Source organism: Penicillium odoratum (genome assembly GCF_028828045.1).
Source record: "Penicillium odoratum strain IBT 22623 chromosome Unknown utg000004l_segment0_segment0, whole genome shotgun sequence".
NCBI classification, from domain to species: domain Eukaryota; kingdom Fungi; phylum Ascomycota; class Eurotiomycetes; order Eurotiales; family Aspergillaceae; genus Penicillium; species Penicillium odoratum.
In genome coordinates this window covers 2,432,020-2,455,972 of record NW_026643146.1, presented here as the reverse complement: position 1 = coordinate 2,455,972, position 23,953 = coordinate 2,432,020, and the positions used below count along the sequence as shown (strand labels likewise).

General features: G+C 48.8%; 9 protein-coding genes across 9 annotated transcripts; 5 read left to right on the top strand and 4 right to left on the bottom strand.

Moving 5' to 3' along the window:
- Positions 1–260: 260 nt before the first annotated feature.
- On the bottom strand, positions 261–1,883 carry N7520_005184 (Ytp1 family protein; the record flags this gene model as incomplete). Its single annotated transcript, XM_057139118.1, has 5 exons — positions 261–529; positions 576–705; positions 752–1,594; positions 1,641–1,718; positions 1,767–1,883. 5 exons carry the CDS (start codon positions 1,881–1,883, stop codon positions 261–263), a joined length of 1,437 nt encoding a protein of 478 aa, XP_056997325.1.
- A 305-nt stretch (positions 1,884–2,188) lies between these two features.
- N7520_005183 (SWI5/SAE3 family protein) lies at positions 2,189–2,563 on the top strand (the record flags this gene model as incomplete). Its single annotated transcript, XM_057139117.1, has 3 exons — positions 2,189–2,212; positions 2,261–2,346; positions 2,404–2,563. The coding sequence occupies 3 exons, from the start codon at positions 2,189–2,191 to the stop codon at positions 2,561–2,563; spliced, it is 270 nt and encodes an 89-aa protein (XP_056997324.1).
- A 1,468-nt stretch (positions 2,564–4,031) lies between these two features.
- On the bottom strand, positions 4,032–8,459 carry mdr1 (ABC multidrug transporter Mdr1; the record flags this gene model as incomplete). The annotated part of the gene is made up of 2 exons (XM_057139116.1): positions 4,032–4,383; positions 4,441–8,459. The coding sequence occupies 2 exons, from the start codon at positions 8,457–8,459 to the stop codon at positions 4,032–4,034; spliced, it is 4,371 nt and encodes a 1,456-aa protein (XP_056997323.1).
- A 921-nt stretch (positions 8,460–9,380) lies between these two features.
- On the top strand, positions 9,381–10,042 carry N7520_005181 (60S ribosomal eL39 domain-containing protein; the record flags this gene model as incomplete). The annotated part of the gene is made up of 3 exons (XM_057139115.1): positions 9,381–9,506; positions 9,598–9,698; positions 9,818–10,042. The coding sequence occupies 3 exons, from the start codon at positions 9,381–9,383 to the stop codon at positions 9,864–9,866; spliced, it is 276 nt and encodes a 91-aa protein (XP_056997322.1). The 3' UTR covers positions 9,867–10,042.
- A 1,067-nt stretch (positions 10,043–11,109) lies between these two features.
- On the bottom strand, positions 11,110–11,825 carry skpA (SCF ubiquitin ligase subunit skpA; the record flags this gene model as incomplete). Its single annotated transcript, XM_057139114.1, has 5 exons — positions 11,110–11,116; positions 11,168–11,337; positions 11,397–11,564; positions 11,617–11,702; positions 11,777–11,825. The coding sequence occupies 5 exons, from the start codon at positions 11,823–11,825 to the stop codon at positions 11,110–11,112; spliced, it is 480 nt and encodes a 159-aa protein (XP_056997321.1).
- An 819-nt stretch (positions 11,826–12,644) lies between these two features.
- Positions 12,645–14,495, top strand: smp3 (glycosylphosphatidylinositol-alpha 1,2 mannosyltransferase smp3; the record flags this gene model as incomplete). Its single annotated transcript, XM_057139113.1, has 4 exons — positions 12,645–12,753; positions 12,919–13,301; positions 13,349–13,473; positions 13,526–14,495. 4 exons carry the CDS (start codon positions 12,645–12,647, stop codon positions 14,493–14,495), a joined length of 1,587 nt encoding a protein of 528 aa, XP_056997320.1.
- A 1,053-nt stretch (positions 14,496–15,548) lies between these two features.
- Positions 15,549–17,029, bottom strand: N7520_005178 (putative UV excision repair protein (RadW); the record flags this gene model as incomplete). Its single annotated transcript, XM_057139112.1, has 7 exons — positions 15,549–15,665; positions 15,715–16,170; positions 16,220–16,546; positions 16,596–16,675; positions 16,749–16,824; positions 16,893–16,940; positions 17,012–17,029. 7 exons carry the CDS (start codon positions 17,027–17,029, stop codon positions 15,549–15,551), a joined length of 1,122 nt encoding a protein of 373 aa, XP_056997319.1.
- Positions 17,030–18,686: 1,657 nt separating this feature from the next.
- On the top strand, positions 18,687–19,832 carry N7520_005177 (uncharacterized protein; the record flags this gene model as incomplete). Its single annotated transcript, XM_057139111.1, has 1 exon — positions 18,687–19,832. The coding sequence occupies one exon, from the start codon at positions 18,687–18,689 to the stop codon at positions 19,830–19,832; it is 1,146 nt and encodes a 381-aa protein (XP_056997318.1).
- Positions 19,833–21,388: 1,556 nt separating this feature from the next.
- On the top strand, positions 21,389–23,484 carry N7520_005176 (uncharacterized protein; the record flags this gene model as incomplete). The annotated part of the gene is made up of 3 exons (XM_057139110.1): positions 21,389–21,971; positions 22,149–22,501; positions 22,552–23,484. 3 exons carry the CDS (start codon positions 21,389–21,391, stop codon positions 23,482–23,484), a joined length of 1,869 nt encoding a protein of 622 aa, XP_056997317.1.
- Between the last annotated feature and the right edge of the window lie 469 nt (positions 23,485–23,953).

Sequence of the window (23,953 nt, the reverse complement as noted above, 5' to 3'; positions counted from 1 at the left end):
GTTCGGTCTGGAGAATCTACGATAATAATGATAACTTGAAATCTTCCCAACTTCTTCACGATTCATGTATACGATGGCGAGTAAAATGTATGATTTTTTATTTCAGTCACCAAGTCACAGTTCCAGCAGAATGACTCTATCTATGTGCAAAATTAAGTGTGCTAGACAATGTTCTCTGGTGATACACCCCCAACCTGAACGCCACAAGTGCAAGTGCAAATTAAATAGCCATCAAAAGATGATGGGGAATTTCAATAGATTCAAGAGGAAGTCGTCTCTTTCGCGCCCATCTCTTCATCGGTCGTCTTTCTAGGGCCCATGGAAGTACCCTCTTCATCTTCATCTTCACTAATCAGGCCCTGCAACTCGAAGCCCTCAGCATCCTGGATGCGCTGGGCTTCGGAGTTGGAGCGAGCACGTCCATTGCCATTCATATAGGTGCCGTTGGCGTTGGTGTACTTAGGAGCCTCTTCCTCGTTACCGTTGGGCCAGGCATGGACAGCGTAAATGTGCAGCAGCACGTTGACGACTAGAAAAGTTAATAAAGGCCGAAAAAAATTCCCATGTTGACTTACAAAGGTACATGATGAAGGCAACGCTATAGAGGATTAGCACGTATGACACGTGGGTGATACCCGCATCGTTGAGAAGCTGCATCTGCTCCTCCGTAGCGCCCATGAACAAGAATCCAGAGGCATACAGCAACTACACTCATTAGCAAAGACCACTTTCCATGCAGGGAGAAACGTACAAATGGAGTCAGGTGTTGGAAGCTGTTCGGGTCCACGCCACTCATGCTGACGGCAGCCTGATCGCGCAGCACAAACGAAATCTCAATGATCCGAGTCAACCCAGCAGCCATCAAGGTGTAGCCGAAGACGGTATGGATCATAGTACTGATCATTAGATGCTGCGCATGAGCTGACATGGCATATCCAGTCATCATGATCACGATTGCGGGAATTAGATTGCGCTTAGGACGACCATCACGGCTGCGACTCAGCCACATTCCCAAAAGACCAGCACACCACCAAACAACACCCATAGTAGTGTGCTGCAGATCATTGTGCGCCCACGGCTGGCCCCACCGGTGTTCGGTGAAGGTATTCACACAGCCCCAGGCCGCAATGATCAAAGAGTCAAAGAACTCCTGGCTCCGACCTGTCCGGCGCAACCAGTACTGTCCCACCAAGAGAAGGATAGTCAAGCAGATACCGTATCCGATAAATGCGGAGCCCATGATGAAGTGCGCAAGACACTGTCCCATGTGGTCAGCCTGACAGAAGCCCATCATGGCAATCCCACCGAACAGCATCTGCGCCCAGCTGACAACCGGCATGACCTTTCCAAGGACGCCATGCGCAAGCACAAAGATCCACCGGATACGAGCCTGCCCGGCCTTCTCCAAGTGTAGTTTCAGATAGAAACCCAGTCCGACTTGCACGACTAGCATGAGCATCAACCAATTTGCGAAGGAGTGGTGGGCGTTCGGAGCGAATTGGCGGCCCTTGTGCGCGTGGCCGAGGAAGTAGGCGACGACGGCGATGATGGTTCCAACTACTTGGACGGGGACGTGCCAGCGAGACCGGACGATCTATTTTCGTTAGGTTGAGGCGCGTGGAGGAGAAAGAAATACGTACACCTAGGACCATGCCCAGTGGGAAGATGATACCGAATGCGAATCCCATGAGAATCATATGGACCCATAGAGTCGAGTCCTGAGACTGTTAGTATAGGTTGACACGTAAGAGAGGGGGGCGACAAACAATCGGATCTTCAGAGATGGTTTCGCCCTCGGGGACATTTTCATGGCCACCGTGGGCTGTGACAAGCCCAATAACAAGAAACAGGGCCCATAGGGACCTTTGCTTCAAGAAATCCATGATGGAGTTGTGAGAATAAGTGGTTTGAAGAAGTTAAAAGGGAAAAAGGGAAGCGGCCAGATCAGGCAATGTCGATCTAACGCCAATCCGGAGCATCCGATTTACTTTGTATCATCAACAACGACGATCGAATTGATTCAAATGAATCAATATTTCATTTTTTGTGTCTCTATTGTTCTTTCTTCTTGGTTTCCATCTTCATCTCCATCTCCTTCCCCTGATCCTACTCCTCATCACCGCAACCATCCACGGATTATTCAGCGCGTCTGTTGATTGGTTCTTTCTTATCCTTGTCAATTCCCCACATGGCGGAACGGGAACAACGCTTAGTGAGTGACTCGGAGTTAAGAGTTCTTACTGTAGTACTGACGAGTTAGGTTCTGCTTCGGGATTCAGTCGCCCAACTCCAATCGCAACTATGTGAGCTAGAGAAGGAGGTTGCGGATGACAAGGCCAAGCTGCGGTATGTATGAGTGGATCCTGCCACGCACGTTGGAACTAAGACACTAATGCGAGTTAGAAACGATCCGGCCACCACAGTTCAACGCCATGTTCGTCTGCTGCATGAATATAACGAGATTAAGGATGCCGCGCAGGGTCTGATGGGGTTGATCGCCGATGCTAAAGGAGTCAGAGTGGCGGAAATTCACCAGGAGTTTGGAGTCGACGAGAAGGATTGATCGATCTTTGTTTTTCGATAATGCAGTTTGTTATTTCCAATCTGTTGGTCTTTGGGAAGATACATTATTTGCCAATGAGGAACCGTCCACTATGGTCAGCGCTTCTACAATTCATAAGCTTCTTCAGATCACCTACTTCGGCACCTACTAGAGTACCTATCTGGAGACTTACTTGAATAATCGGTTTACCAAAATTGAGAGTATAGAAGAACACAGGGAAAAATCGAAATTCCATCAGTAACAACGTGACCTTGTTCTAGCAGGTCATTGAGGTGACGTGTCAGACTGCCCCTCTTCTCTCCTTCTTTTGGACAAAAGTCTCTGCACGGGTATTCCTGGACTGGATATAGTGCTCTCAAACCGCAGTCCATAATTGAGGATCTATACCAGGTCGAAGGTAGTAACGGTCATTTCTCCAGAATATAGACACAGCTTGCTCCACTCCTCTAGCATCAACGGTAACCTTTCTGCACATATCAAAGTTTGATACCCACATTGAGTGATTGCCGAGAGCTTGACGCATATTCGGAAACATTTTTTGATTGACTGACCACCATTTTTGATAGTTTGCTTGGACAAATTCGTACGGTGTCGGAATTTTGATGTGGTTGTGATGAGAATACTGATGGGTGTGGTTTAATTTCAAGGACTTTGAATGTTCGATTGTGCACGTCGGAACCGTATCTCATGGCCGACCCGTTCCTCCGTCCTTTTTTTAATACATGGGACCCTTCTCAAATTCAGCCCGGACAAAACCGCCGGAGCCTTGTTCAACAGTATGCAGTTCGGCCATCTCTGTCGTTGAGAAAGTGATTCTAGATAATGCTGGTGGATGAAGAAATAAAAGGGAAAGAAGAATTCAGGATGAAGTACCAATGGTCATGATGAGGTTCAATATGCTGCAATCTAATTTGGGACCCTCGGAATAAGATATCTGAGGATAGGGTTTATGTTCATGGAAATTTTGCGTACACAAATACCCCGCATAGGTCTCTAAGTAAGTACTCAAGTAATAGAGGGCTTGAGTAGAGGGCTAAAATATGTTGGAGACCAAGAAGCGCTTACATTAAATTTTAGATACATTGTGTTGAGCATGATCCCAAGAGAAGAGTGCTCGAGGAACACGATGTAGAGGTGGAGATCGATCGAGTGCATGTGCAGAGATATGTGTGAGAGAAAAGCCTCTGGAGTGAGAGACGTAGTGAGGATATGCTCCAGTGCAAACAAAGAGCCTATCATCAATAGTACACTGGTCATTGACCTTGAACATAGTAAGATAACTTCCCAAAGGACAGCTATACTGACACACATGGAGATATTCACCCCCACGTAGACCCGGAACCATGAGGTCAACGCATGGCAAATGCAGCGAACAGAATATTCAGGAATAAGGAAGAACTTTATGTAACAAGAAGGTTGTAGCGAAAGCATAGAAATTACCGGGGGCACGACATTATTTTCGCCGGGACTATTCTGCCTTTTCCAGGCTCTGAAGGTTGACAAGCTCAAAGTAACGGCCCCTCTTCCTCATCAGCTCGATGTGGTTTCCGGCCTCTGCAATCTTGCCATCTTCAAACACGTAGATGATGTCGGCATTCTGGATCGTGCTCAGACGGTGTGCAACGGCGATGGTGGTGCGACCCTTAGCAGCAGCGTCTAAGGCACTCTGCACAATCTTCTCGGATTCAGAATCAAGAGCCGACGTAGCTTCATCCAGCAATAAGATCTTGGGGCGGCGCAAAAGAGCTCGAGCAATGGCTATGCGCTGCTTTTGACCACCAGATAACACTTTGTTGCCAACGACGGTGTTGAAACCCTCACTGTGTGAAGTCAGTATTTGATAGGTCAGAGCCTCTCGGAAAGAAGGATTAGCTTACGGGAGGGACGTGATGAAGTCGTAGATGTTAGCATCACGGCAAGCCTGCTCGACGTCCGCATCAGTCGCGTGGCGTCGCCCAACACCCATCATGATATTATCCTTTATAGTACCTTGGTAGAGAGTAGGCTCTTGGCTAACCAAGGCAAGGTGCTCTCTATAGGACTTGACGTTTAGGTCGGCAATATTGCGGCCATCAACGTACACACCGCCATCCAAGCAGTCATAAAAGCGCTCCAATAGAGAGATAGTGGTGCTTTTTCCACATCCAGAGGGTCCGACTAGCGCGACATATTGACCAGGTTTGACAGTCAGATCCAGACCGCGCAGAACAGGCTGCTCCGGACGAGTGGGGTAGCAAAAATGAACATCACGGAATTCAACCTCACCCTGCATCTTCCAGACACGCTCGCCCTCTTCGGACCAGGTGTCGATGGGCGGCTCGCGCTCTAGGAGAATACGGGTCTGGATGGCGGCGTTCTTGGCTTTTCCCATGTCAGGGGAGAAGGAGAACACCATACCAGCCGATTGAGCACCAAATAAGATCTCGGTGAAGCAGACGAAGAATCCTAGAAGGTCAAGGTCACCACGAGATACAAGAGTACCACCCCACCAAAAACCGAGAGCAACACAGAAGAAAACCATGGCCATAGAAGCAGCATAGAGAGTCGAAGATTTGGCAACAGCAATAAGACTCCTACGGGTTTGAGCCTCCAGTTGCTCATGGAAGTGCCTTGCCACATCATCCTCACGGGTAAGCGCAGCGACGGTACGAATGGAGGAAGTAGCTTCACAGGCATAAGCAGCAGACTGCGCATACACTTCCTTAGAGCGGCTCTGGAATTTGGCAAGCATCTCAAACCGGTAGTAGCCACATGCCAGGAGAACAGGGACACCACACATGACAACCAGAGCTAGTTTCCAGCTGAAAGCAAGACCAATTGTTATGCTGACGACCAAAGTGGTGCTGCATGATAGAATGGTCCCCAAGGTCTGACCGCTAATACCAGCGAGCGATTTGGTTTGCGTCGAAAGGAAAGATGTCAGAGCACCGACGCTGTTCTCCTCGCGATCGAAAAAGTTCATGTCTTGGCGGAGTATGGCGCGAAAAGCCTTGCTACGGGCGTTGTAAATCAAGCGCTCAGAGCAGTACGCAAAGCAGACACCCATGGTTCCATGTGTAAATAACTGAGCGATTCCAGTTACCAAGAACATTAAGGACCAGAAGTTGACATCAGAGCGAAGCTCGGTGTACTTATTCGGAGGGAGGGAGATAGCCTCGATTGCGTGCGAGTACAAGAAAGCTTGAATAGGCTGACCACAGCCAGCGAGCATTGCAGCGATAAATCCAACCGTCAGGACCTTCCACTGATCCGCGTTGAATCCAAAGGTAAATTGAATCAGGGAGAATAGGGAGTATTGCTGGGATTCCTCGACTTCTTCTTCCGCAAGAATGAAGCTGGAATTGGAGTCATCATCAGCTGCTTGCATGCTGATGAAGCTGTGGCGCAGGTATTCAGTTGGGTTGACAGGCCGGATCGAATCCATAGTTTTCGAGATATCTTGCGAGAACAGACCGAGGGCAGCACGATCTTCAGGGCGAAGCAACATAGTAGCACGTTGATTATTATCAGGATAGAAGGTAGGTGGACGTATCAACGAGCCACGATTCCATGACCCACGTATGCCAGGGTTAAACATCGACTGAGGGCGTAATGCCGGGCAAGGATGAGCTATGGGGCCATTTCTGGCCACAGAGCCGTGGCGACTAAGAGTGTCATGAAGAATAACGGAGCCTTTGCGCATCACGGATCCATGGCGAACAATAGACCCCTGGCGCAAAATAGAACCACGGCGAGCTACTGATCCGCGACGGAACATAGAAGAAGGATCTGCCATCGACGCACGCCATATAGACTTGTATCGAGGCTGGGACTGCTCGATAAACATGTCAGGGTCCGATTGCTCATCCTTTTTTTCGGCAATGTGCTGGGCCGCGACCAAAGTATGGTAATGACCCCTCTTTCTAAGCAGCTCTTCGTGGGTGCCTTGCTCTTGGATCTCGCCCTTGACGAACACGACAATATTGTTGGCGTTCTTAATGGTAGATAGTCGGTGGGCAATGACGATCGTAGTGCGCCCCTCGGCAGCCTTATCAAGGGCAGCTTGCACTACGCCCTCAGACTTTGTATCCAGGGCAGAGGTCGCCTCATCCAGCAGAAGAATTTTGGGATTCGACACAACAGCTCGGGCAATTGCGATACGCTGCTTTTGTCCACCAGATAACAGAAAGCCACTCTGGCCAACATTTGTTTCGTATCCCTCGGGAAGAGCGGTGATGAAATCATGGGCGTTAGCCATCTTAGCAGCGTTCTCAATCAGCTCCCGGATCCTCCATTCGGGCTTATATTCGTGACGGGTACCAATCAGACCGTAGCGAATATTTTGGCTTATGCTGGATCTAAAGAGAACAGGCTCCTGGCTCACTAAAGAGATCTGTTGGCGCAACCATCTTAGGTTAAGATCTCGGAGATCATGGCCGTCGAGGGATACAGTTCCGCTGACAGGTAAGTAAAATCGCTCAATCAGTCCCACTGCGGTGGACTTGCCAGAACCTGAAGGCCCAACTAGAGCAGTGACGGTGCCCGCGGGACATGTTAAATTCATTTCCTTGATAACCGTCACATCAGGACGGGAGGGGTAGATATGTTTGACGTTGTTGAAGCGGATATCCCCATTGATGGAGGGCAGGCAAAGACCCTCATCAGAAGTCGGGTCGAGCGGGGAATTGCGCTCGATCGTACCGAATATTTTAGTGGCAGCGGCCACGGCATTGGTGAAGGCTTGAGCGTTAGGGCTGATGTTACCTAGACTAAAGGAGCCCGTGAGAATGGCCATCACAATAGTGAGAACGGCTCCGACGTCGATTTCACCCTTGACTAGGAATTGAGATCCCATCCAGAAGCCCAGGCCATAGTTCAGAAACATGATAGAGAACATGACAGCAACCAAGAGCCCCACGGCTGTCTGCATCCGTATCCCCCACCGCTCAGCCATCTTTAAATGACCCTCATACTGTCGCGCAAGCTTGTCCTGAGTGCCGAACGCGGTGGCGTTGCGTATTGAGCTGATCACTTCTTCGGCAACAGTGCCACCAGCACTGTAGCTCTGCAGAGAAAGCTCGCTATATTTGACAATGAAGCGTGATCCGATTGACCCCAGCAGTACCATGGCTACCACTGTCGAGGTACAAATACCGGCCAGCTTGGCGTACTTGCAGTAGGCGACAATAAAGGCAGTAATAAAGGTGGAGATAGCCGTCAAGGTCAGGCCAACCTTCTCTGAGATACCCTCCTGGATCAGGTTTGTATCTCCAGTAATGCGAGTTGTGATCTCACCGGTGCCTTGCTTATCAAAGTAGCCAATATTCTGGCGCAGAATAGCTTCAAGGTACTTCTCCCGGATTTGCTGGGTGATGTGCTCACCCGTATGCATAAAACCAACCATGCTGATGTACACAGTGATAAACTCGCCAAATCCCAAAAAAACGTAGTATAGAACATTGTGATTGAGCTCGCGCATAAAAGCCTCTTTATCCATGGCACCACCAGAAGCTTTGGAAAGGTTGGAGCTCATCGAACCGAAAATAAGTGCGAACAGAGGTTGCGCAATGCCAGCAGTGATTGCACATAATGCACTGATAGTCACAATGATCAGATCGCGACGAGATGCAAACTTGTAAAGCCCAAATAAAGAGACCTTGGGATTTGGTTGGTCCAGCTGACTCTTCAGTATGTGCTTTTCATCGTGAGGCAGGTGTGCATAGGCGGCATCCTCTTCGGAGAGTGGACTCGTTCCATCTTTGTCGTCAGGTAGAAGGTGGTAAGCAGCATCAGGCAGCTCAGGATGGTTAGGGAGCTCCTTGTTAAGATCAACCGGGTCCTTCATAGCAGAAACCTCTACCATCTCGACGGCCAGCGCCGAGACATTCTGCTTTTGCGTCCAGTCAGGACGGGTCATGATAAATATCGACTACTGTTCAATCGTTCAATCGTGGACGGGCACTGCGTAGTCTTATTATAATGAGTGGATTGGCTCCTCAAAGGAGGTCGCAAATCCTGAGTTGTTGCCAGGCCTGGGCGTATTACGATCGTAAATCGTCGATAGGGATAGTCTGATAGAGGGAGAGACTTGGAGCCGGGCGACGAGCAGCATTGATAGTGGTTTGGTGATAATATCCGTGACCTTGATGTGTTAAGTAACGGCCGTGGAGACTATATCAGCTGGCTCATGTCATCGTTATAAGGGAGAGGCAACGTGGAGAAGTATCCCAAGCTTCGGGGGAGTCCGATTGTCGGATGGTATTTGGAGGGATTATCCTGGACAGGCGAATCACAGGTTTTGAAAAAGGCAAAGTTCATCCGTGCAAATTGAGTGTATCATGAGATTCGGAGTTCCAAGTATTGTTTTTGGGAGAGTGGCGGCTTGCGAAGCCTCGAGCTGCCGCATTCCTGACGCAAGGGTATGCAGGGGAACCTGAGAACCAATAGTGTTTCTCTCCGACCACTCTTGCCCCTAGATCCAAAGGCACTACTACATGATTTGCATACTCTGTACTGACCTGGGCTAGCACCTATACGAGCCATGGATCTCATGTTGGACCTTTCTTGTGTATCCCTTGAGACCCTATCAAGGTATTTCCTCGATGGATGAGAACACTGTGCAATTCTCATGCTCCCTTGGTCAAAGGTTTGACGTAAAAAACATGTGAATCATATCTTTATGTATCAAGCATCAAAAAGCAGACTTGGTAAATGAATTCAGCTTCTGTAGATGTGCTTTTACTTACTTGGTTGAAGATCCACTTTAGCCCTGCTGATCTAATCACGAAGGTTAACGTTGATCCACATTTCTGCCTCAGGCATTAAATTACCTCGACCGATGTCACATGACCGTTCAAGCGAATCGCCAAGCCCTGTCCGCACACAAACCACACACATTCCCGAAGGTCGACATCTTTCCCCCATCCAAACAGCTTGCCGTCGCGATCAAGCCATCAAGATGCCGGTACGTCTAATACTCATATCCAGACTCATATCATAATGAAGTTATCTTTTACGACCTTTTCCCCCAGTTGCTAACCCAAATATTTCCACAGAGCCACAAGACCTTCCGCACCAAGCAAAAGCTTGCTAAGGCTCAGCGCCAGAACCGCCCTATCCCTCAGTGGATTCGCCTGCGCACTGGCAACACCATCCGGTAATTCGCCCTGACTACAGACAACAAATACCCTTCCAATCCCGATTACCATTCGAGAAAATATATCGATCCGACCTCGAAAAAGACAAGAATCAAAACTGACAGGATCTCTCCCACAGCTACAACGCTAAGCGGCGACACTGGCGCAAGACCCGTCTGGGCATCTAAATTCGACCAGACAGTTCCCGACCTACGTCTCAAGATCCATTTTTCCAACACTTCCAATATGTTGTGCGATGTGTGTCGATATCCCGGGACGCCTACCTCGATATGAATCTTCCATTTCAACCCTACTTGGTCGCGCTAGTTTGATGGGGAACTACTCAAGTCCGATGCGGGATCGTTGTGCGAAACCAGGTGCCATATGATCGATGCCGGTGATCTCCGACCTTGATGCGATATTCGATTGCTTCCGATGACGAATATCGACCCCGGCCTGGCCCGACGTTTCCCATCTTTTACGATTTATGGGAATGGATTTGAGATAGAGCTCGTCTTTATGGAGGAATGGACTTGAAGGCGGGGCGGTTTTTTCCTTTTTACAAAAATTTTGAATGGAATCGAATTGACGTCCCTTTTGTCTTGCATAATCTTGTGCTGCTTCGTAGCATTGTAGGGCTTGGATTTTGACGGGGCGATGGTCTTACGAATGACCTCATGAAACTTATCAGACTGTGAACTCGGGACACTTGGGGGATACTACGAGACACCGGAAATCCTAAACTGAGGAACGGATTCCATGAGCTAGGAATTGAGTCCCCTCAAGACAAGCCCATCAAACTTGATATGTTTTGACTATGGTCAAGATCAAGTCTACATTTTAGCTGGTCGCCCAGGGAGTGGAACAAGATGGGGGGGGGGATGGATGTGTAAGGGTTTGTCGTCTAGATGGCCCGAGTATCTGAAGTTAATCGTCTTTAGGGAGTCCCGACTACTTTACACATCAAATCAACATGAACTATTGAGTTCAAACAATTTGGTAGCCTCGAAACATCAACTCTTATCCATATGATACTTGCCGGGATTAATTCCGGTTTGTCTATGTTGGCTATGGAAGCACTCATTTTAATGTTCGGGCTGGAGCTGGTCTTCCTATTGCAATAGATCCCTGTCAAAACACAGGTAGCGTTGAGAATCAGAAGATACATTAATAAACAAAACTTGTTTAGAGTCATAAAGCCAGTCTGGATGACTACGGCATGTACTAGGGAACAAGGGTGTAGCCAGGAGGGGGAGTCGTGAGAAGGGGGAAAGCAATTCCACTGAGCCGAACGCCGTCATGAGCAAGTCTATCTCAGCCCTTAACTCAAGCGATACCAGGATGCAAGGAAAGGTCATTAAGTGACCACATTGCAAGCTTCGAGGTATGGGTGGGTATGAATTAAAATGTTACCCATATTAGCATTGTTGTTTAGCGACTGGAAGATGTTAGTAAAGGCGGTTCAAAGACAAGGAAATGGAAGACTCACTCCTCAGCCCACTCATTCTCACGGCGAATCTGGTCTTCTTCTTCAGGAGTAAAATCGTTCTGAATGTTGAAGGTCTTGCGAATCTCCTCGGGGGATTTGCCCTTGATCATATTGGCAACAGTCTTGCAGCCGACATCCAGCAGAGCCTTGATGTCGAGATAGTTGGCAGCCTGCGTAGTGGTCAGCGTTTGTCCACCAAGCTCGAAGCGTCCCGACTGTGATTTTCTACCAAAATAACCTCAAAGAGCATCTCCTGGTCGACCTGCATGAATTTCTGATCCCACTCATCAATATCAGTGGTCTTGCGGCGGTTATCGTCGTCGTCGCCGGCAGTGGGGGGGTCGTTCTTGTGGTGGTCACACCACTCAATGACTTTCTTAAGGACGGTTTCGTTGACCTAGATAAATTTGAGCTAAGTCCGTTAAGGCCGAGGGACATAGAACCCTTACGTTGGGAATGGGGATCGCCTCTCCTGAATCACCGAGATCCTCAAGCATGTTCTTGATCAAAACGGACCGCTCAGCAACGGAGCGCTCTGGATAGCGGGGTTAGCTTCCTGTCCTGTCCACACCATCTCGGAGATTGCGCATTATCCCAGATTATACGTACCGACTGTGACGTTCACGTCATCAGAGCTGGTGAGAGTAATGGTAGCCATGTTGGTTATGAAGACGGTGAAGTGGCAATGTCTAAGAGGTTGTGAGTTTGCGTGGGAGAGGCTAAGTAGGAAAATCCAGGAAATGGAGGAAATCAAAGTCGGGATTTCAGGGAAAGGAGATGCTGACTTTTAAGTGTTCCAAAGTTGAAGTGGTCGGCGGTAGATGGAGAAGTGACTATGCTATGATGTTTGCGTGGTTCCCAGGTTAGTCAGGCGAGAGGCTCTGCATACGGCAAAGACCTTTCTAAGCCAAGATTAGCACTTCCGCCCCCACATTGAGTAAAGGGACCATCTGGGTAGTTATTCAGGGTCATTGTTTCATCGTTCTACAGTTTTTATGAAGTATTTCATTTTTAAATTTTATGAAAGTATAGCTTAAGTCAAAGCGAATGAATACATATATATGTCTAAGACATATGTATCCATATATATATATCCGCAACCGTTAGCACTGGAGACAGTCAACGTTTTTTGACGACCTAAAACCATCTAAATAACTGACTAGTCCAGTCATACTTACTCCAGGGCTATTTCACTCCCGTAATCTTTACCCCTTTTATTCGTTAGTTCTCTGTAAAATTAAAATTAAAATTCATTCGAATCTAAACTATCAATTAATAGTGGGAGGAACACACCGTACGCCGTACACAAGATTCTGCCGCGTTATCGGTCGCAAGTGATATCATCGCAAGTCAAACATTTCGCGCGCGTTCTATCTCTTTTTCTTTTTCTTCTCACACATTTTGTCCTTCCACTCCTTTGTTTCTGTTTTCATGTATTAAAATCTCTCTCTGCCAGCATGTTCCTGGCCCCCTCATAATGTGGAGACGAACCTACCTATTGTTACTGCTGATCCGTGTTTACTTCGCGCTGTCCCCCAGCTATTTACATCCTGATGAGCATTTCCAGGGCCCTGAGGTCTTTGCTGGTAGGTTTCATCTGTCATTTGAATCTCCATCATATCCATACATCTCTGCCGATTAGTACAGCCCACAGGTCTAGCCGGTGTCAAGAATTCCTCGTTCCTGCCATTCCGGCCGTCCCACGATACCCTCCTTTTGAAAACAGTGGACTAATCACCCCACTACTTTAGGTCGCATCTTTGGATACCCTTCAAATCTCCCTTGGGAATTTACCACCGATCTCCCTATTCGGAGCGTCTTCCCACTATGGCCAATCTACGATGTACCCATGAGCCTGCTGAAATGGTTTTACATGGAGATCGGATCGGGCAACCCTCCACCACAACTGGTTTACTATGCGCTGCGGGGTGCCATGTTCCTACTGAGCTTTGTGCTGGAGGATTGGGCTATCTATGAGTTGGTGCCCTCCCCGCGGCACCGGCGCGCAGCAGTTGTCCTGGTGGCCTCGTCCTATGTCACCTGGACGTATCAGACGCACACTTTCTCCAACTCTCTAGAGACCCTGTTAGTGACCTGGGGGCTGGTTTTGATTCGTCGCATTGTTGAGAACAAGGTTCGTTCCGCATTACGCCAGCGAAGGCTTGGGCTGACTTGGTGTAGCACACATCTTTCTTCTCATACGCTGTCCTCTCGTTCATCGCCGTGGTTGGTGTTTTTAACCGCATCACGTTCCCTGCTTTCCTTCTGTTCCCGGGCCTACAATTACTGCCCTACTTCCAGCGCAAGTGAGTTGCCTATCACTTTTTCACGTATCGCATTATGTACTAATATCAACAGGCCAATCTCCTTGGTGGTCATTATTGGCTTTGGACTTCTCTTCACCTCGATAGGTATCTTCATCGATACATCCTTCTACCGACCAACGGCCTCGCTCTTGGAAATTGTGCGCCATCCAATTATCACTCCTCTTAATAATATTCTTTACAACTCCGACTCTTCGAACCTGGCACTACATGGCCTCCACCCGCACCACCAACACTTCTTCGCCAACCTCTTCCAGCTGCTAGGACCCGCATACATCGCCATGATACTGTCTCTATTCAGCTGGCCGATCGTGCCACCATGGATGCGGAATACGCGCGCTCTCTCAGCCCTTTCAGCAACAGTCCTGCTCTCCATCTTTCCTCACCAGGAGCCCCGCTTCCTGATCCCCTGCGTACCTCTCCTTCTCAGCTGTGTCCGCATGCACCGCTCACGGATATTCCTCGCAACATGGATCATCTTCAATGCAATTATGGGCTTCTTAATGGGCGTCTACCACCAGGGCGGCATCGTCCCAGTCCAACTTGCCATGCGGTCCATCGTCGAAACCAACACCGCAGCCCAGGGCATCAAATCCCACCCAGACGCTACTGTCTTCTGGTGGAAGACCTACTCCCCACCACACTGGCTCCTCGGTCGTCAGCAGGGAAACCACACCGGTCAGATCGACACCATCGATCTCATGGGTATCCCAGGTCTGGAGATGATCCAGCAGTTGGAAACATCTGTGCCTAGCTGCCCTCATTCCTCCCCAGTGTACCTGGTCGCTCCCACCTCCGCTACCTTTCTCGACGAATACTCCTCTCCTTCTACACTGTTCTCCCCGCATATCCCCAACCTCCAACTCTACCGCCTGTGGTCATACAGCAAACATCTAAACCTAGACGATCTCGACTTTGGCGATGATGGCGTCCTCAATACCTTGAACAGAGTCATCGGCCGTCGTGGTCTGGGCGTTTGGTCCGTCCGTCGAGCATGCAAATAATTGGAGAATGACCACTAAACTTCATGTCACTTTTCTTTGGGATATTTTACTTCATTAATTTTGGTCACTCCTATCTGTCTCTGGTGCCTTGGAGCACATGTCTAGAGTACTCAGCATTGAGCTTTCTATATATGTACTAGATTTGCATACAGCATAGCGCGAATTACAGGCACTGAGCTTTCAAGGTTCTCCCGTTCATTCCAATGTTCAGAATTTCAAACCTTCCATGTCGTATATATAATTAGCTTCTTGTATTATCTCTGGGTTCTTGTGATCATTAATCCATTGATTGGGTTTGAATATTTGATTCGTGGACTGCTGTCCTCCTGACTATGTAATTATACACGCCACTGCATATCTCAAGTCCACGAGTGCTGCATGTGGAATTTGGTATCCTTGTCTGAGAGCATCCTTCCACTTTATCTAAATAAAATCCAAGGTTGCATATGAAGGAAGGACCAGCTAGTCAGAAGACAATTCAAAATAATATATGAACATTGTGCATACGATAAGGTGACACTAAGGTGGCAGTAAGTGTACGGAGTATCGTATAGATGGTTATATATTCCAAGTGGGTTCACGGGTCGAAATTCGTAACCAGACATTCAATGATGTATCTTAGGTGCTTCAATATTCATATCTCTCGAATATTTTCCCCCATGAAATAACCTTGAAGATTATAGAAGGTTCACACGATTATCTATGCGCAAGCTACAGAACAGGTTCTGTGGATTAGGGTCATTTGTCGTAGTTCGCATGATCTGACTACAGGTTACGCACAGACCACTACGTACAGCTGAATACTAGCGAAACGTCCCATTTTGCCCATTAGGTTAAATACATAAAATGTCGTATCAAAGGGGTAAAAGAGGGGGAAGCGATATACAGGTGAACCACAACAAATGAGGTTGCCGTGGTCAACTTGATTCGGATTTAGGTATGGATGTGTAGGGGGAAAGCAGAGGCAATTCTCTGTCATATGGAATCAAAAAGCAGTATGCTTGGTATTCATCAGAACGTAAAAAAGCAGCAAGGAAAGACGTAAGAGATCGTTTACTCCTCCTCATCATCGGGCTGATCGAAGAGGAAGTTGGCGGCAAGCTCCTCGTTCTTGTCGCACGCGAAGTAGGCCTGGATGACGGAATCCCGAGGGAAGCCCAAACGGCACAGCTAAGGAATGTCAGTATTTAACAAAGATGGAGGTGAAATTGGAACGTACGCGCTCAATGGCATCCCGCTCCTCCGGTGTGACGGATACGGCTTGTGTGCCTGGCGGCAGAGCCTCATCTTCGTCCAGGTCCTCACTCAACAACTGCAGGAACTGCTCAGAGTTCTGTCCGATGATCTGGGCAATCTGGGGGTTGCCGGCCGCAACCTGCTGCAGGATGGGCTCAAGCATGTGAGGCTGCTGCTGGACAAGCTGACGCAGCTGCTGGAAGTGGGGGTTGTTGCGGAGGAACTCCAAGTTGGCAAAGGCATCGCCACCAGGGACGTGAGCACCGCCAGTACGGGCACCACGGGCACCACCATCACCAGCCTGGGCAGCGGCCTCGAACAAGTTTACCTCTTCACCGCCAGTGCCAAGAGTAGCGGTAGGAGCGTCAGGGGAGGATCTGTCCTGCTGCTGCTGTTGCTGCCGCTGTTGTTGTTCCTGTTGCACATCTGCGGGAATGCCCTGGAAATGATTAGACCTTAAATTCATTTCTTCATCCCATTCAACTTACAGTCAAGAGGTATTCAATCGCACGGTCTGGGTTGAAGAATGCAGCGCGCATCGCACGGTCGATATCACTTCTTGCGAATCCCATAGCCTCCATCTGGCTCACCGCACTTTCAGCGGCGGTACCCATCGCCAACGCGGAAGGGTCATTGAAGGCAGCGTCTCGGTCCTCTGCTTGAGCGGCACGCTCAGCAGGGGATGGAGTCACAGGGACAGCGGGAGTTGAGGCAGCGGCCGGGGCAGGAGCAGGAGGGGCAGCAGGGGTGGCAGCGGGAGCTCGGGGAGCCGGCGTGGAAGGGGCCGCAGAGGCAGAGGACGCGGCCTTGGGTTGCTTGAGGATGTCAGCGATGAGTTTTGCGAGTGCGGTATATTCGTCTTACCTTGGACGGCAAGCAGACTAGGAAGTCCTTTTCTTGGATGTTGTAAAACTCCACTGTCTTGTCATCTTGCAGAATCTTTCCTGTAAAGATGAATATCGTTAGAGCTGCGGGCCAGATCCATCAACTCGATAGCTCCGGCAAGAAATCCCATACCAGAATAGATGACCTTTGTGCGTTCCGCATCGTAGCCACTCTTTTCTAAAGCGATCTTCTCCTTGACTTGGCGAATCTGCAGTACAGCGTCAGCCCCGCACTGGGTGGCGTTGGGTAGCTGGTAGAGTTAAGAGCAACACATACAGTCTCAGAGGGTTCGGCGTCGATGACGAACTTCTCCTGCTTCAGATCCTACACGTGAAAAATACATCGTTAGAGTTGAGTAGGTTAGAGAGAGATGTTGGGTGGTGTTTTTGACGAACCTTGAAAGTAAGCTTCATTTTGGCACCACTGGGGGAGGATCGAACGGAGAGAAGAGGGGGAGGATGAAGGATGAGAATCCGCAGAGTCAAGAATGGCGTATAAAAGTAAAGAAGATGTGGTCCCAATGAAGGTGAAGGGAGTCGGGTTCAGAGTAGATTAACGATGATGGCAAGCAAAAGAAGCCCCAGGCTCACCGCCCCACTCGGACAACCCTCGGGGATTTTCTTAGATACACTTGGAACCACACAAAACGTCAGTCCAGAATGAAATTCAGTTACGACCCGTGGCACCAATCCATGTTGATCTATTTTGATCCCACATTGATATAGGAATTAATTGGCAATGAAATATTTCAATTTCATCAATCCAACATTTCCAGTTCCACGGTGTAAAGTGTGTGATTCAACCCAAGGTGGAAATTGGAATCTCCCATGTACGGAGCATCTGTAAGCAAGGACCTTAATGGCCAGTAATCACAATCCACATGATCTAGGCATAATTGCTCGCCTACAGCGCTTTAGACCAAAAATCACCGATCCTTGCCCAGGTACGGAGTATATGTCAATTGCTTGCATCCGATGACATGAATCAGTCACCAATGCCGAAGATCAACTTATGAGGAATCAACCCAGACAGCAACCACAAGTGATCAGACCAGCATCCCGATTGGGCTGACAAATTACAAATGTTGATCTTTTCTAGCCACGCAAGGGAAAAGGGGGATTCCGATTGGCGAACATATCCATATGTAATTATGGAGCTACATAATGGACATATGGAGCTATATGTCCCAGGAACCCGGCCAACTCTATCGATCACCGCTTCTTCGGAATCGAGTTACTTCGAATAGGATGATCCAACCAGAAGAGAAGGTTCAGAGGAAAGCGGAAGATTTTCCCAAAGCCGTTGGATATATCACATTTTAACCCGGAGATCGGACAACGCGATCCGCTACTTTGAGTTTCGGTTATGCCACTGGATGAATCATATAGATAGTTTCTCAGCTAGCGGATATATTGACAGCACTAGGGGAAGTTCGCTGGATTGGACAGATTCCGCGATTGTACCCCGGAATTGGGTATAGATGAAAACAAGTAGCAAGTAGCAAGTAGCAATTAGCCATGGTATTTGGATGCAGTGCACCTTTAAGGCTGTGGACGATAGTGGTAGATGGGATGAACTGCCGATATAAACTTCAATGCAGAAAGCATGCATGGGTCTGCATCTGTGGATATTTGAACCGAGTACGAGATACCTAGAATGGTTCTTTACGCAAGATTATGCACCAGACTCCACTCGACAGATCAATTGTACAATATCATTGAGTAAGATCCTTTTTGACAAGGCAAATGTATTGATGAAAAGGCTAGAAACTTAATTGCTTATCCCGTCCCCGGACTTTAACCGCCTTGCCGGGTTGATGGGTCAGATCGATCTATAAATTCAAATTTGACATGTTCAACCGAACCTGCATATCTTATGCTCGATATACTTTGGCCACGACGTACTTCGCCCCGTCCCGGTCCAGTCCACGCGAACTCCCATGTTCATAAATATGCGCTTCCCCCTGCATGAATTCTCTCGTGGTTCAAAAGCTTCCGGCTACATTGAAGTGCATCTGGGTCCATTCTTTGTCCCTTTGCCATTTTGCCCTGTCCCTCTTTTTGTCTCATCATGTCCAATATGCTATACCTCCTAGGAGGAGCCTCGATCCTTTCTGTCTTTATTGTTACCATTATAAATGCCCTTGCTTACGGGGCTGCCCAATCCTTCTCCTCATCCAGACGAACCACGGAGCTGGTCCCTATCAGTCTAAGCGTCGTGAGCTGCGTGGCATTGATCATGCTCAGTTTTCTCGTGCATAAAGATATTCGACACAACCATCAATGGCCTCGCTGGAAGGTTGGCGTGTTTTTACTCACTGTTGCATACTTCTTGATTGCGGCCGGATCTACCGCCGGAACCATGGCCACGAATCATAGCCAACTCTCGCTTTTCATTGTTCAATCAGTCTTCTGGGGGATCTCGGTCTTTGCTCAAGGCTCATACTGTGGATATCTTCTGGTGATCTGCTTTCATCAAAAATCCGATTCATGGCCTCGCTCCTATCATCTCTCACAGGAGTTGAAGGCCCTCCCTGATACCCCAACCTCGGTTACACCTCCCGTCCAGGCCCTCTGTGACCCATATCCCGAGATGAAACAATTTGATACCCGAAGAAGTTCTCTTCGAAAGTTTCCCCGGCGTTCCAACCGAGACTCGGGACTTTGTTTGGAATCAGTCAAGCATGGTTCCTTCGATACCACCTCTACCACGTCCACACTATCCCCAACCGAACAGTCATTCCATACTCACCGCACTTTACGCAATGGAAGCATCCGCAGTATGCCGAGTCTTCGCCAAGATCCCCGACAGCTCTCGCTGGACACGCTAGTCCAACCATCCCCAACAGCCTCCACCTTTCATATAGACTCACCAACAGGATCTATGGAAACACTCACTATCCAAGAACACAACATTCACCCTCTTTTTCGATCCACTAGTCCTTGTCCCTCCCCCACGCCAACCCCGGGGACCCGGGTCAAGGCATCCCCATCTGCTGGCCAGACGATCACCCACCAGACCCTGACTCGTATGAGATCCGCCCGATCACTCCGGGAGCGACAAATTCCATCACCATTTTTAAGTGCTGAAGAATTGGCGCATGCGCGTAAGGACCCCGAGTCCGGGTTGTCCTTTATTGATGCCGGACATGTCCGGCGCAGTATTACGCAATATGAGAAGAAATATGACCTGAACGAATCCCCCGACGAGAACTGATTTACTTTTTTCATTATTTTGTTATCTTATTCTGTTATTTTCCCCTCCCCCTGCGTCGTTTATATGAATTTGGAGGTAACATGTTGATACCGACTTTGTACAAAGGATTTCCTATGATAATGATGGAGTTGATATGCTATTGATTGAATTTGATCTGTTTTTAAGATAGTCATAGTTTAAGATACTATTTTCTATTCTACACATGTTGATCCGAGCTTTCCTGAATCCTGAGTATAGCGGTGTACCGCTTGGTACTGGATTCGTCCACGGCCGCGTTCGTCCGTCACCAAAACCTCAAGTGGGTCACAAGTAAAGGGAGCTCAAAGCCGTTAAATTTTCACGATCATAAGAGTACGGTAATATAATAGACTACAGAAAAACAATTGAGATAAAAAGTAATCTATATCTTTGTGGTTTAACCCATGTAAAGTCTGCTTCTAGACGCGCGGGAAAAACCACCGAATCTCGTAATTTCCTGTATCTTTTGGTTTTGGTTCGACTGATTTCTGGTTCTGCTTTTTTTCTTCTTCTTTCCTACTTTTACCTTAAACAACCTCGATCTATTGATCTCTCCCATGATACTGAAACCGAGTAATAACATCGAGGGTTCTACTCGTTGATACTCTTTCCACCCTTGCTTCCCCCATTCGCGCGCCACCTGGCCCCGTCAAATCCTGCTCCGAGTAGATCCTTTAACCTTTTTCCTCCATCTTCCTTACACTTTGGTAAGTTCATTCCCTTCGGAAATTGCGTATATCTGATTTGTACCCTGATTCCCCTAAATGTGTTCTTTTTTCTTTTCCTTTCTCCATCTCAAGTTCTACCTACACATTCTACGTAATCTTGTTTTTCCCTCCTCCAATTCCCCCCCTGTCTAAAAGCTAAACCAAGCTACTCTACACTATCAAGAGTCGCGTGGTTATTTCCCCTGTGAATGTTCTACAGTGAATGAATCTCTCCCCGGATAAAACTTCCTTCTTCCCTTGCCCATTCATTGTTGGTGGTTTAATAAAACCTCGTTTTTTACTTTTTCCCTTTTCCCCATTTCCATCCATTTTCTTCCCTTTCCATCTCTTACCCACTTCCCTTTCCCCTTCCGTTTTTTTCTTTTTCTCCACTATTTTTTGCTGATCGCAGTTGGACTGGTTCTACCTGCGTGAAGCTATCTTCCTTGGTTCCGTAGCCAAAGCTAACCCCCCCAAAAGACAGGATGGTGGGCAGAAGAGGAAAAAGAGGTGTTCCGACACATAGTTCCAGCCTGGCTACGCGATCCACATCTACGCGCCGTGCATCAGGTAGGTCATCCATCCGGATATCCAATCCATGTGTTTCCTTTCTAATCCTCCCCCCCAGTCTCTGTCTCAACTCCTACTCCCCGCGGGCGCGGGAGTGGACGCGGTAGAGGTCGCTGGGCTAATCGCTATGTTCGCGGTAATCTTCAAAGTCCTGTAGTGGCGAGGGATGAATCTCCTGTGCCCCAATCACTTATCCTCAAATTCAGCGTGCCTGGTGACAGGCTCGCTGACATCACTGGCCTTGTTCCAGAAGAAGAGTCAATGTTTATGAGCACGGGTAAAAACCCGACGACTCCGCGCCGACGCTCTAAGCGGGCTATGGCAGTCCCGGAATCATCCAGAGAGACTCGCTCCGCTCGTCTAACGACCCGTCAGTCAACTACACTGAAGGGTGCTGGAGAGGCCGAACAGCCATCTCCTAGCAAAGAAGGGGATGTAATTGAACATGAGGATCTTCAAAACGGCGAGTACGAGATCACTAAATCTTCCCAATCGCCTGAAATCCTTGATGCATCCAATCATGAAGAGATAAATGATCCCCATCAGACGGAAGATGAGCCCTCAGAATCTGCATCAACGAAAACGACTCCTGAGTTGGTCACTCCCGAGATTCCCGACACGAAACTGTCAACTTCGCCTCGTTTGTCTCGCAAGCGCAAGTCAATTGAATTCAAAGATGAGACACAGTCTCCGGATCCCATTCCGAAAAAGCCCAAGCTGGAAGAGGCTGAACCCACCCCTGACAGCACTCTTCAGAATGGGATCGAGGCATCTGTGGAAACCACCCCAGACGCAGTCATGACGGACCTCGACAATGAAGATGGGGCTGCCCCCGCAAAACGGGGTGGTCGCGGTCGTGGGGGCTTTCGAGGACGTGGCCGTGGTCGAGGCCGAGGTCGTGGTAGCCGTGGCGGTGCCATGGGACCCATTCGTTCGACAGCAACCCGTGCTCGTGGAGGTCGAGGTCGAGGACGTGCTCGTGCTCGTGCAGCTGCAGCTGCAGCTTCACTGAACCGGCAAGGCAAGAAGCTTGTTGATGAAATTTGGGAAATTGAGACCAGACGACGATCCCCTTCACCAATTGCCCTCACTCGGCCTATCAAGGATCGTCAGGAAGAGTTGTCTGCCATGTTCAAAAAGGTTGGACAGGTGCAGCAGGTGGCGCTGGCTGTATTGGCCGATCATTCCATGCAGAAGATTGCCAGGGATAAGAACGCCCACAAAGACTGCCCTGAATGGCTTCAGGTGCAGCTTGAACTTGCAGAGTTTGAGCGCAAGGCACTCGGCCGTCTGAAGGCCGACTACAAATACAACGTGGAGGCCACAGAGAGAGTCTATCAGGGTGAGATTAACGTTATTCACACTCGAGCTAAGGTAAATTCTTTTCCTTCCTTATTTGTCTCAAATGGCGCTAACATCACCAGCAACAAATTATGAATATGCAAGATGAGCTGTACTATGTCGCCAGGGGAAAGTTTATCGAGTTGGTCACAGGCCAACGTGCCGCCGAAGATGACGAGCACACTGAAACTGACGGGTCCGACCCTGATGCCGAAGAGCCGCAATACTTGTTCCGGATCGGCAAGGCTGGCGCCAAGGAAGTTCAGCGTGGTTTCTTCTCTGAGCATGCACGGGTACCAGATGGTGCCGCTGCCTACTACCGCGGTATGGAGAGTTGGGAAGACTTTATCAATCAAGTCCGTATGGGCGTCGATGTCAACCCGCAGATGCGAGCACTGAGCTCTGGAAATGATGCCGAGATTCAAGCCACAGTTGACCAGGCCATGCAAATTCTCTTAGAGGCCACCAAGACTGTTGCCGAGCAAGTCACCAGCCGAGCCAATTCCGATGCAGAGCTCGCCCCTCGAGCTCTATGTGCCCTGGCTGATATCGCTCTCGCCGAGCCGATGCCAACCCACCTGCCTCAGATGCGCACTGAGCCTAACATGTCACATCGACCTATCTTGTCTCAGCCATCGCAGGCACCCCCAAGCATGAGCCATGGCCCGACCGACCCTCGGTCATTCATCTTGCCTCGTCCTACTCCCACCCAACAACCCCGTCGCCTACTCCCCGCACGGGGTCAACTGGGTCTTCCTGATCCCTTTTCCATGAATGGACCTCCTCAACTCCCGCCACCACCTGGTTCCAACTTTGCACGTCTACCTCTTCCGAACTACTTGTCACCCCCCGGTCCCCATTCTCACGGGCTTCCTCAAGGTCCTCACTCTCATGGTCCTCCTCCCGGTCCTCCAGGACCCCCTGGTCCGCCTGGCCCACCATCAATGTATTTTTCATCACCTCATGGCCATGGGCCTCCTCCTCATGGACATGGGCCACCACCTCGCCGATATTAAGACTACGGCTAATCACAATACACAATACGACCTGTACCATCATCAGTGGCCCGCCACCTCCGAATCATTCGACACGAGTCCAATGATCTGAGCCGATAAATACTCATGCCAACCCCCCTGAGTACATTTCAATCCATATGACACGGTTCTCATCATAATCTCGAGTCATTTCTACTGTTTTGTTTCTATGATTTCCCTGGATGTACTCTACTGCTTTTTACCTGCTTTTCAGCGTCGGTGTTATCTTTCCTCTGGCGTCTATTACCCTGGGCTCCGGCTTTTGTTTGTCAGCAGGATTCAGTTAAGAATTCATCCTACATTTTTCGTCAGCCTAATGAATACAAGCGTGGATACATGTGTAGATACCAGCGTAAATACAAGCGTAAATGCAATCGTAGATACAAGAATGTATGCCTAGACCAAGAGTCATACAATACGGCACTAGTTAGTTGCCCCCTCACTATGAGCC